General features: G+C 47.9%; 1 protein-coding gene across 2 annotated transcripts in view; it reads left to right on the top strand.

The window, feature by feature from the left end:
- STARD8 (StAR related lipid transfer domain containing 8) overlaps positions 1-12,848 on the top strand; it is a 116,002-nt gene that overhangs the window by 30,868 nt on the left and 72,286 nt on the right. Inside the window, exons 1-2 of one of the 2 annotated variants that reach the window (XM_019521099.1) lie at positions 61-158; positions 7,101-7,134. In XM_019521099.1, coding sequence (XP_019376644.1) covers positions 111-158; positions 7,101-7,134 — 82 coding nt within the window. In that variant the 5' untranslated portion in view covers positions 61-110. Of the gene's footprint in view, positions 1-60; positions 159-7,100; positions 7,135-12,848 lie in introns of those variants that run through there. The other variant, XM_019521098.1, reaches the window with a different exon arrangement.

Genomic DNA, 12,848 nt, shown 5'->3' on the forward strand with positions numbered 1-12,848 from the left:
GAGACACCCGGGGGGGGGCCCCCCCCCCCCCCCCGGGCCCAGGGGGAGGGGCTCCCTGTGATAGCTACCAGTGTGGAGGGCATTAGGCCACACGTTTCACCCTTCCCATCATGCCATTATGGGATTTTTTCTTCTCTTGTTTCTGCAGACAATCAAAGGTAAGAAACTGTCCATTTGAATCTTGTGCAGGCTTTCTGAGTCCTAGTTAATTTCCAGGAACAGGGGATGATGGGATGGGACAGGACGGGAAGGGGTGTTGCTGGGAGTATGAGAGTGTGGGTATTGGTGTTGGCATTCATTTGAGCCACGCATTTCCAATGCATCTGTGTCCATGTGCACACAAATGCATTTGGGTTAAATGCAAATAGAGTACACACAGACGCATGCATGGGTGCTCTAGGAGGATGTTTTACACATTATTAGTGCATATGCTGTTAGCCAGATTTTCAAACTGTCCAATGCTCAGCAGCTACCGAGAAAAATGTAAGAGGGGCTGGAGATTGAGCACTGTTGAAAATCGTATGTGTAGGTGCAGGCATCCACTACACACTCTCTTGCATGTGTGAGGTCATGCCTAACAGGTACACACTTTGTGGCTATAGGGAGGGACTTGGGTTTATACATGCATACAGATGCAGGCTGGTTCAGTGTTTAAAATTCAGTAACTGAGAAGCCATATACACGTGCTGCCAACATGTAAATGAGACTGCCCTTGAGTCTTTGCTATTGGTGGGTCTGGGCCGTGTAGGACGTGGCATGGTGCTGTGTTTGGGGTTCAGCCCCCTCTGGGCCCCTTCCTGATCTGGTGACTGTTACTTGGAATGATCCCATCTCTGCTGTCTCCATTCTCCACAGATTAGTCTCTGCTTTCTTTTTTTAATTAAAAAAATGAAACAGAAAATACCTTGACTTATTTTTGGAGGAAATCTCCCCTTCACCCTTCCTCTTATTTTGGATATTAGCTATTTAAAAAATCTCTCCCCTCTCTCACATTGGCTGCAGTCACTCACAGCCTTGGTAGGATGATCCCAGCTAAACATATTCTTCATGGGCAGACACAGGCATATACATGTTCACATAAATGGGTATAAATGCTTGAGAGCCCTTTGCTATAGTTAAGCCCAGGCTGTGGGCCTGGAACTGGTAAAGACACAGTGTACAGGTTCTGCTCTGTGTTCAGCCTTGCCCCTTCGCAGACCTCATGTATGTCTGAATTCGCCTCTATGGTTTACACAATGCAATTTACTATCATTTTGTTTTTCTTCTCTGCCCTGCCCGCCCCCCCCCAACAGTACATTGGGTGCACAGTAAAGAACAGAGGTGGGTGGCATTGAAATGTTTGTGGGCTTATGCCAACTATGTCACAACAGTTATAGCCAAATTATGGTGTTAGTTATAGTGCCATAAATCTGTAAAACTGCATGTAGAATGATAATAGAAGGACAGAAGCCAGAGGCCCTTCATTTTTAATTTCTTGGGCCAACCGTTTGTACAGCATCAGCTAGTTTTGGTTTGGGCTTAATCCTTCATCTATGGTTTTGATAATATACCACTCTGTCTTTCTAAATATGCTGGTTTGATTTTAGATACATAGTACACTATTTCATCACGTACAATAGAATGTCGGATGTGTATGTGTGATTGTGGGGACGTGGGATATGAAGGTTTTGGGGATTTCAGACTGATAGGGAGTATGCTAAAATCCTTTCTGACCAGTACCTAATATGGGGCTAGAATGGTTGATGGACAGTGGTGAAAAAAGTGAATGTGCTACTATCACCACCAAATGGCAATGCAGATTTCATAAATGTTTAAAAATAGTATTTGTAAAGTTCATTAATGATGCTTAGCAAGTGTCCAATTATTTCTGTTTCCAAAGTACTTTGCAAGGGCTCATTAATCTTCATTGTACCCCATAGAATAACAAAGGTACAAACCAGTGAAGTGATTTTTCTTATGACCACACAATGGATCAGGATCAGAGCTGACCACTAGCCTCCAGGATTTCACAGGCTTTGGGTTATATTCAGAGCAGCCAGGTATACATGTCTCCCTGGGCATCAAAGCAGGAAAAAGAACATGGGCTGGCTTCTCAAGGGGACCCATAAAGAGTGAAGCTTTGGTGAAAGTGAGACTTGAGGAAGTTCTTCAGATAAAACCATTGGGTTCTATTCAAACTTCAGAGGCTTTGCTCATGGGTGGAGGGGGAATTTGCTCTGGCAAGTTCTTTTATATTCTTTTCTGGACAAGGTGCCATAGGAGTTAGTCTTAGTTTAAATTAAGCATATGTAGAGTAATCCCTGCCTCTGGAACTGCAGGGTGAATAGTAGGAGGTGGAACACCTGAGAGAGGGAATTTGTGTAGGACACAACCACCAGCACCCCAACACTTAGGTTGCACTTTAGATTGACTTGTCTTCATCTAGGCTGAGTACGGACAGTCAAAAAGCCTGAAGCTGAATTGATCCAGTCTTTGCAGGTTAGTCTAAACTGGGATTTGCAGTCCAAAAATCACAACAGCAGGATTCTATAGGTATGCTCATCACTTCCTGTTCTTGCTTCCAGGTGCCTCTGCTATTTATAGTCCACTGTTGCAGCCAGCAGTAAGTTTGAGCAGGGGAGGGGGTGTTTTAACTCCCCTCCCTTGCCCCAGACTCTAGCCGGGGTTTGCCTGGGGGGGCAGTCCCTCTCCTGTAGACTGGGCTTCATCCCCAGCTGGTCTTGCCCCCTCAGCCAGCCCTTATTGCTCCAGCTAGGGAGCAGAGGGGCAAGGCCAGCCCTGTTCTTAGGAGTAGACAGCACAGCACAGCCCAGGACTGCAAAACATGCTGGGATGCTGGGGGACTGTGATTTAACTTGAACCAGGAAGCACTGTGGGACAGAAGTTTCCTAAACCGGTTTGACCCAAATCAGCTAAGTCTGCTGCTACATTCAACTACATCTTAAACCAGTTTCAGCCATTTTGAAACTGGTTCATGTGCACTGAGTTTCTGTTCTGTTACAGGTTTAAGCCAGTTTCTGATCACTTAAACTGGTTTATGTGTAACTTCTGTCCCTAGCCCTAGTGTTAAGTGAATCCCTTTGATTGAAGGCAATGCTTTTGGAGTTCATGCTTTCTTGGTAATCTAGTGCTTAAGGCTTGTGCTGGGTCTGGGGAGAGGGCCAGGGTTGCCTGAATCTTCTCACTTTAGGAAGGGCTCCCTGTTTGAAATGGCAAGTGACTTAACCCCACATTTATGGCCTTTTCATGCCCCTTGCACTTGTTTTCCCAATATCTGGCATTCTCTAATCATAACATTGCCCAAGTGTGAGGTTGCACAGGGCAGCCTGCAGAAAAATCTCGTTTGTACTGTTTCTTCCCTGCTCTCTATGTTTTTAGAAGGGGACTTACAGCCCCCCATGCTGCCTTCTTTCTCCCATACCCAGGTTAATCCTTTCCCTGCTCTGCAACAATAATCAGACTCAATTTGTTGCAAGCTTGAATCTACAAATGCTGAGAATTTCCTAAACCTCCATAGCCCGTGCTTGCCCAGGAGATGGCCACAGGGGAAGGAGCTCATTCCAGGGCAGCTCTTGTGCTGTACCAGAGCTGAGGGTAGAAATGGGCAACACAGTCCTGGGAACTGCTGTACTTCCAGGAAGTAGAAGGGACAGAGGACACCACCTCTCTCTGTTTTTCCAACAGCAGACTGAGGGGCTGGAATAGGGACTGCGGTGTCCTGGTTTTGTCTTGTACTCCCTGTGTTTGTGTTTCACATAACAAGTGACAGAAGAATTTCTAGAAATCCCTCAAAATGGACCAAACACTCTGGGTTCCAAGAACGTGGTTTAACTTCTTGACGTTGAGAGACAGTCTGAGCCTGTGGGAGGATTGTAGGGGAAGGAGACAGGAGGAAAAAACAGGGTGCAATGGAAAGTGGGGAAGGGTCCTCCAGAAGTTGAAACAGGGTAGGGCTTATCAGGCAAGGGACTTTTTTTTTCTCTTTCCATGGCTGTATGCTGTTAAACCAGCTATGTGTACCTGTACCAGTACCTTACCAGAGCTGGCTGTGCACCAAAGGAGGTCTAAGCAATTATAGGGTTGCAGAGTATGTACAAAGTTCGGCTGATGCTTGCCAAACATGGATCTGTTGGGGTGGTAGCACTTACAGTGACTAGTTAGCCATTTTCAGCCCAGCTTTTCTCTTTTTCCCATCTACAACCATGGGGAGGCATGTGAGAAACTTGAGCAGAAATGAAATGGTTAAGTACCTCTTCCTGTGTGCTGTCCCCAAGCCCCAGACAGGAAAAAGGGTCCCTGCCGGCTTGTGGGAAAGTCAGATTCACTACAATGCAACATTCCTGACATTATCCCTGGGGCCCTGAGAGCACATCTGGAGCGATTTGGTCTGGGCCTCAGACTGGGTTGGAATAGGGGGTGTCTCTGAGTCTATCCAGAGGCATTTAAGGGGCTGGAGGAGGTTTGGGGCTTGGGTACGTCCCAGATTTCACCTTCCAAGGCAGTGGAGTGGGTGGTCTTTGAGCATACTCGTTCCCCTCTGATACCCCCAGGCAGTGCCCAGGGGTTCCCCTTCCCTGTTTCTATGGCACCAGGGGCAGTGCCACACAATCTTGTGCCACCTCTTTTGTTCTGATGAGATTTGGCTATGTTTTATTTATTCCCGCGCAGTCTTCAGTAGTGAAAGTCCCTGTACTCTTTGTGCGAGTGCCAGAGGCCTCAGCCCAGCTCCCTGGGATGTGGGAAAGCAGTGCTCAGCCCTCGCTTACACTGCAGCCCACTCATCGAAGGGCTGCTGCGTTTATAACAAAGCCGAAAGAATGGAATGTAGGCAAAGCCTGTCCAATAGTCAAGCCGAGCAGGGAGGCCGGGCTGTTTTTAACTTCCCTTCTCTATTATTTTCTTTTCTCCTTGGCGCTCTCTGTCTGGAGCTGGCGTTATGTGCTCCATCCTGAGCCTGCTAATGCAATTAAAACGTGGACATCTCCACACCAGCTCCCACTTTTACTGCTGCATGGACAGCAGGAGACGTGGCTGGGGAGAAACCTCCATCATAGTATGTGCCTAGCTGAGTTCAGGACGTTACATAGCCCCTGCTTAAAGCCTGGTTGATCTCTAGGTTAGACTTGATTTAAGGCAGCCTGCCAGGCTTGTAATGAGCCAGGTTCATGGCCACCTTAAAGCAATAGTTAGGAAGAAGGAAGGTGTGCATGGAGAACATGGCTCCCAGGAACTGTTTCATTCTAGCATGGCAGGCTTACGGCACTGATCAGCAAGCATTTTCCCTGAATGTGCCTTATGAGATTCATAGATTCATAGATTCATAGATTAAGGGTCGGAAGGGACCTAGTAGATCTTCTAGCCCGACCCCCCGCCAGGGCGGGAGAACAACAAAAACCCCAAAAAGAGAAATGGGACTCAAACGAGTCCAGCTAGGTGGGCATCCAGCCTCTTCTTAAAGACAACTCATCTTCTTAAAGATGAGTTGCACGTTATGCAGTGTGATGACTGTAAGCCCTCACATTGGATTGGAGCTTGACATGGGATTTCAAGGTGCAAAGGTTCCTGCATGTTCTGCAAGCCGTGCTTTGGGGGACAGGTTCTCCCCAGGTATCCAGAGGTGAATGGCGTTTTACACATCTACCTCCCCCCTCCCATTCCTGAATGCTAAATCTGTGGGTTGGTTTCTAGTTCACCACCACTGTTTGCCTGCTATCCTGATGTGTGTGCTGTAGTTTGTACTGGACCAGAACTTCTTGCAGCGGGGCACTGGGATTTGGAACAGTCCAACATCCACTGCAGAGTTAGAACAGCTACCATGGCATGGGGTGTTATGGGCACTACTGAAACAGCTGACATGCATGAGGGACCAGGACAGGGGAACCACTTGAGGATCCAGGACATGACAGAAAAATGGTATGGATTGTACAGGAATGTCTTTCAGCACAGGCCCCATGACTGCAGTGCCTTCTCAGGCCATTGGGCATCAGAAGCCCCCAGAGGAAGAATAGGGAAGTCACATTGTAGTGTGCAGGAAAGAAACTGCCTTCAGGAGCTCTGGGGAGAATGGGAGCATAGAAAGGATGACTCACAGGTGGCACCCAGTGGCCAGAAAGACTCAAAGCAAATGGGATCCTCCTTAGTTAAGATCCATAAACCATATTTTCCTGTTTCACTTCACTCCCATGCTCTTGATCTGACAGTGTTTGTCTGTTTAGCTCGCTTAGAAGTGACTAACTAATGGCTGGAAAAAGCCACAAGGGCAACAAGGGTCAGCTTTCCAAATCAGCCCCTCCAGCCATTCCCCTTTGTTGTACGTTCCCTCGCCTGCCCTCAGTTTCATCTCTCACTTGGTCCAGCTGCTTTTCCAGTGGGTTTCTATAAAGTGATAGAAGCACACTGATGAAAACTTAGCAGGCAAATCTCACTGTCACTTTAATGTCATTCCTTTCCCTTTAAGATGACAAGTGCACCCTGCAGTTCTTACAAATTTGGAGCTATGCTTGGCCCTGACAAACCCACCAATGCTTGAGCAATTGCCCATCATTGTACAAAAACCTCTTCTTCGCTCCCTTCTGTTGGTGTTGTTGACTTGAGAGGAGGGTCAGCAATTCCTCCCCAGTGCCCCTCCTATAACTTTGCAAGTGTTGAACATCCCTATTGTTCATAACTGTGGGGGGGGGAGGGGGGGGAGGTGGCTGCTGGGCTTGGGGCCTTGGATCTCCTCCTGCTCTTCTGATTTTCAGTTTATTGTTGTTTTAGCCTGCAGAAGTTGTTCTACTTTTTGCAGAATGTTGCCTTCTGGCAACTGTTCTTCTCCTTTGCATGTTGACATCTCCTGGCTGCATTAAAATATTGTGGGCTAGATAAGGAAACCCTATAGCATCTCCTTTAGGACCTTTTCCCAAGCTTGCTTCCCCCAGATCCACTTACTTCTGTATCACACAGATTAGAGTGACAAACAATTCTGCTATTAAGCAGGGGTTTTCAGTTGGTCTTGTAGGACAGATGCAGAAATTTTAGGAGTTCTTGACTAGGGGAATTGAATTAATGAGATTGTATACTGATTTCTGTTCTGATTGGGTTGTTTTTTTCTCTTACAGTGCTCCATATCACTTACAGAGAACAAAGATGTAGGTAAGTGGAGACAGCATCTTCTGTCCTCATCTGCAGACCATACTGAGTGCTGCCTCCAATTCCATTAGGGTAATGGATGAGGCAATCACATTTGAAGGTTCTTTTAGAAAGGTGACTTGCCATCCCAAGCACCAACCCCTTTGAGGTGCTAGAAAACCCATGAGCCTCCTTGCCCCACACTCATGTGTTAGGTTGCACTCATCTACTCCCACCTGCTGAGTTCTTGGGCCTGGTACCCACCTTAAGATAGATAATCTTGGCTGTTTGCTTTAATTGGATGAAATCTCCACCACTTTGTCTGAGGGGAAATCCTGATTTTTTTAATTGTAGTAATGGAGAAGTGGCCTCTCTCTTGCTGGAAACTGCTCTTAAACAACTAGCTGTTCCCTGATCTGCAACTGTCTCTCTTACTTTTCGCTTCCCTCCTTTGTGACTGTGATTGGTTGGGAACTACAAAGTAATGAAACTGATTTTTCTTAAAGGAGACCAGAGTTTTCAATTTGGGTGCCCCAGCATTGCCTGACTAAAGAACTCGCATCAGCCTCCTGTCTACAAGCACCTACCTTAATTTCCCAGGTGCTGGACTGTGGTGATGGAGAATATTGGATCTGAAGTTTGCTGGGGTAGACTAGCGGCTGGCATTGGTGGCAGTCTGGGTTGTAATCATTTTCTGCAGCAAGAGAATTCCAAGGATAATGCCAGCTTCCACACACCCTCCTGGCCTTCTGACATCCTTATGTGAGGTCAATTTTTAGCAGTCCTGGAAGTAAAGGGAGCCCTGGGGCATTCTTAAGCCACATTCACGTCTCCTGTCTTAAAACAGAAAAGGTCAGGAGAAATCTTTTAAAATAATTATCAATGGACAGCAACAGAAAAAGGGAGGGGAGGAAGGAACCTATCCCTCACTGATGCCTGAAGCCTGCTTCAGTGTGAAACAGGAAATGCATTGCTACAACTAGCTCATGGGATGCACATGGGGATCCCCAATGTGGTTTTCATAACTGAAGGGCAATGACCTTGCCTCTTATTTTTCATTTGCTTGAGGGATAGATTTAGCTCTGATTCCCGGCTGGTGGAAAGCACAGGAAGGCTCCTGCCAACAAAAGGTGCTTTGTGAATGAGACTAGAGAGGTAATGCTGGGTGGTCTCTACTCACTCTTTCACAGGAGAGATTAAGAATATGAATATCAAGAGCTTGTTAATGAAGGTTAAAGAGCCATGTGTGTAAGTGAAAGGTCCAGAGAGATTTCTGCCCCAGCAAACAAGTCATGTCTATAGCTATTGACTTTTTGGAGAGGAGGAAAATTACCCTGGTGTTCCTTGGTTAAAGGTGCCTGTGAAATCCAGACTTTTTGGTAAATATTTAGTTAAGCTGGAAAAGCATTGAGTTTAATCTCATGATGCTCCAGATCAGCATGTTCCCAGCCAGCTCTGCACGTGCCAGTCTTGATTAGTTCCATGCTGCAGCATGGAGTAGATCACCAGGGGGCTACACAAAGTTGTTTGTCTCTGGATCTGAACACAAGATTCATAGAACTGTGTCTTAAGCTCGTTTTTTATGGCATAATGCAGTTCAGAGCTTGCTTGGGTACCAGAAGCAGTATAGGTACATTAGTGTGGTGGTTTACCAGTGGCAATTACCCTGGTTCTCAACAATGCTAATTATCAGGGAATGGTGTGTTTTTGTTAGGGAACAGGAAATGTCTGAGAAAACCAGTCCAGGTAGTTTTGTGATGGGACTGGGTTACTGAGAGACAGTAGCAACACCATGCTCTGCAAGGTGAAGAGTAGATTAGGATAGGCACCTCATGCTCAGCTATGAGTGGTACACTTGGAACTGCCTCACATGCATCCCATATGACAAGCCACCTCTCTTAATTCCTTCAGCCCTGCTTCTTTCCTGAATCCTCCTACAATGAATTCACCTCCATTCCCTTTGCATCTTCTTGCTATCCTGTCTGTATAGCTTTACAGAAATTCATCTGCCTTTTAGCTTGAAAGAAAAAAATGAATGGGTTGTAATTATTTTTGGTTCTGATGTTACTGTTTGATTTGACATCTGATGAAAGCAGATGTTAATTCTCCTTCCTCCTTCTCTTTGTGTGGTCACTATCTTGCGCTCAAGTTGATCAGCCATCATGTTTCCTGTGTGTGACGTCTTTAAAAAGCAAGTTCCAAACCTTTCTTTTGTGCTTCACTGGACTTGAAACAGCAAAACTGTTTGCTCCCCACAGTGCTCTGGGAGCTTTCTAGAAGAGGGGTGGGGATCTTTGCATGTTTCTTGCTGCCTGGGGCAGGAGTTTGGAGGACTTCCCGCATTATTTCTATGGAGGGAAGCCTCTGCTTCCTAATACAGTCCTTTTTCTTTTCCAGACTTATGCTCGCAGGCAGTCCCTACTATCACTGGGACACCGATAATAGAGGCCAGGGTCAAGCAGCAGGAAAACTACTGTCATAATACCTTAGGGCAGGGGTAGGCAACGTTTTTTGGCCAGAGTGCTGAAAAAACCACAATGTCTACCTTGGAAGGTGCTGGAGTACTGGCATGCCAGAAAAACAAAATGAGGGCAGGGGGTACATGGCAGGATGCACAGCATATTAGTATAACTAATAATAATAAATGTTGCTTTTTTTATGGTAAATACCAGATTTTCAAAAAATTGTAACCCTGGTGACAATAACTAAACTTCAGTATGCTGCCACTCTGGGTCTCACATGCTGCACTCCTGGCCCTGCTGCCCTCCCCTGGGCCCTCCAGAGCGCAGCGCGTGCGACCCAGAGCAGCAGCACACAGAAGGGCTGCACAGGGAAGCTGCCTGCCGCTGCATGCTCCACACTGCCCTGGTCACACTTCCCCTGTGTGCACGGGGGCAGTGTGGGCAGCAGCACAAGATTGTGCCCATAACTGCTGCCCCCATGCGCAGGAGAAATGTGGCCAGAGCAACAGGCAGGGTTCATGTGCCTCTTGTGTCCTGCCACACCAGGTTCCACAAGCTGCTCTGCAGAGGTGGTGGGGGAGGGCAGCATGGTGGGGAGCATCGCTAGCACCTGCTGCCTGCCCTGGGCTGGGACCGGGGCTGGGGAGGCAGCAGCTGTTTGCAGCCTCCTGACTGCAGCCGGCCCAGGCTCTGGGGTAGCTGCTGCCAGCCATGGTGCCTGGGCTGCTTGCAGCAGGCCTTGCAGCCTCCCACCTGCCTGCTGGGAGCAGCCCAGGCTCCGTGGCTGGCAGCAGCTGCCTAGAGCCCAGGCTGGCAGTTGAGTGCCAAACAAAATGGTCTCGCATGCCATGCTTGCCATGTGTGCCGGGGGTTGCTGACCCCTGCCTTAGAGAGACAAATCAACACTTTCTTAGTATGAATAGATAGGAGCTGTACATTACATATTGCCCTGCCATGGCAGTTAGAAGCCAAACAGCTAGCTTGTGTTCTCCCTCTCTTTAGCTGCTGTCTTGATTTGAGTGCATTGGTAGGACTCCATCACTGGAAATCTCTCTTGCTGCTCCTCAGTGAGGCTCTGTGGTCGTTCTTGAACTTTGAAGCATGTTTATCTATGACTGTTTCTTCTCCTCCGTGATGGGTTGGTGCTGGAGACTGTATTAAGCTACTGGTCCGGTTCGTGACTTACACTGCAGATTGTGATATTTGATGTCCGTCTCCCAGGGATGGCTTTTTTTATACCAACTTGTGCTTTACATGTTGTTTTAAAAAGCACTTTTCCAGGGCTGCTGTTGAAAATACCTGTTTCTATTTTTCTCTGTTCATAAGCGTGAACAGCCTCCCTCCACGGCAGCTGTCATTATACAGGGGCTGCAGTCTTATGATCCTGAGAAGAGTTCAGAGTACAGATCCCATATGCATTCATGGGGAGTAGGTGACAGGCTATTTAAGCCACGCCCAGGTGCGCGTGGACGTTTGGTTCTCTGAGGACATATAGCAGCAGTGCATCTTGTACTGATACTAGCTGTGCCTGGGGAATGCCTTTGCCATGCATGCTCTGGCACACAACAAGTTACCCCAGGTAGGGCAGGGGAGGCTGGGGCCAGCACTGGGGTCCTCCTGGGGCTGCAGCAGTGGCAATCCTGCCATGCGGAGCCTGGCTGGCAGTGTTGTGTAGCTCCGGCCATCCAGGCTCCAGTCTTGGATGGCATGCTCCCGCCACATGCGCTGCTCCAAATTTTTTCTGTGGGTTTTTTTTGACCCCTGTATATTCAGGGGTCAACCACCCCCCCTGCGCTGCTCCCTTGCAGTGTGGAGAACAACTGAATGTGCAGTATGTGGCACCGCAGGTGTGTCCTGGTGAGCGCCATTCTTATCTGGACATGGCTGTAGAGGCTGTTATAAATTTAGTTTAAGCATTCTTGGTTAGTAAATAGTAAGTACTTTTGTGATTGAGAATGGAGTTGAGCAAGTTAAGTAAAGATCTTTCCTTACAACAATTTTGAAAGTCTTCTGTTTGCCCCATTTCCCTTTTTTGCACCACATGAGATCTCAAAATAGCAAATCTTAATACAACAATCTTTCCTATATCCTCTCACCCATGTCTAGTTGGTCTAAAGGTTTGGTTTGTGAATATACATGTCCCTGATTCCACAGTAAATACCTCCAGTAAATGAAACCAAAAATATAAAGTAAGAATCCTTTCTACTTTATTAAAAACAAAACCAAACCAAACCAACCCCCCCCCCCAAACTTAGTCACTTCAGCTTTTCCAACAGAAAGTCTGTCAGAAACACAAAGCACCTCCAGCTTCTGACTTGCCTAATTGCTGTGTGTACAGAGAGTATTTTCTCTCCCTATTCTTTTCCTGTCATAAAAACATCTTCAGGTCCAAAATCCAGTAATCCTCCTACAGTGAAAAGTGGTTCCCACCCCCTTGCTTTAGCTCCCACTTTCTGGGATTTTAACTTCAGTACTGGAAGTTTTTCTGTTTCCTGAAGTTGACAAAAGTGCAGATCCCAGTTCCTACACCAGATCCTTGTTCTTCGTTAAGAACTGATTTAAACAAATGCAAAGAAATGCAGTTTCTTCTCTCAGCACTTTGCTGGAATGGCAATGAGGAAACCTCAGAGGAAGCAGGAGATACCTGTGTAAGTAAATGAGATCTATGGGGACTTTGCCATACAGTGGTGCGTGGATGTCAGACTTGCCTGCCCTGGGGGCTGTATGAGTGGTGCGGGGCCAGGATGAATGGTGCTTGGCCAGCTTAAGCTGGATCTAGCGTCCACGGTACTTGCTGTAGCTGCTCCAGGACTCTGCCCCCTTGGTGCCCATACAGGGCCACTGCAGGCTGTACCTGCCCCAGCCGGTCTGGGACCCATGCTGCGTTGCATGTCCTGCACTGGTTTCGCATGGGCCTCATGTGGCAGGGCTGGCTGGAGTGGGCACTGTGTGTCTGAGCCTGGACCTGGGGCAGGGGCTATATTTTGGACGCCCTGCTGTGGTGCATCCCTGCAGGGTGGGTGGGCGCCAGTGCTTGCCAGGCTGGGCTGAAATGCCCTGGAGAGCTGGCTCAAAACGGGGGGTGGGGGGGGTGCGCAAGCAGAAGCTAGGGTGCTGCTGCTCCAGGCCACCAGACGCAGCCCCGCCTGGGCTAGGTGACGTCACGCGCCCTGCATTCTGTGCCTCTATGACATCACAGTGGCTCAGAACTTGCGATGGGGAAGAGGCGGGGAAGGCGGTGGCCGGGGCTCCGCCCGCCCGCGCCCGCCCGCCCGC

This window comes from Gavialis gangeticus, unplaced genomic scaffold, assembly GCF_001723915.1.
Source record: "Gavialis gangeticus isolate Ggan-Ray unplaced genomic scaffold, GavGan_comp1, whole genome shotgun sequence".
NCBI lineage: Eukaryota > Metazoa > Chordata > Crocodylia > Gavialidae > Gavialis > Gavialis gangeticus.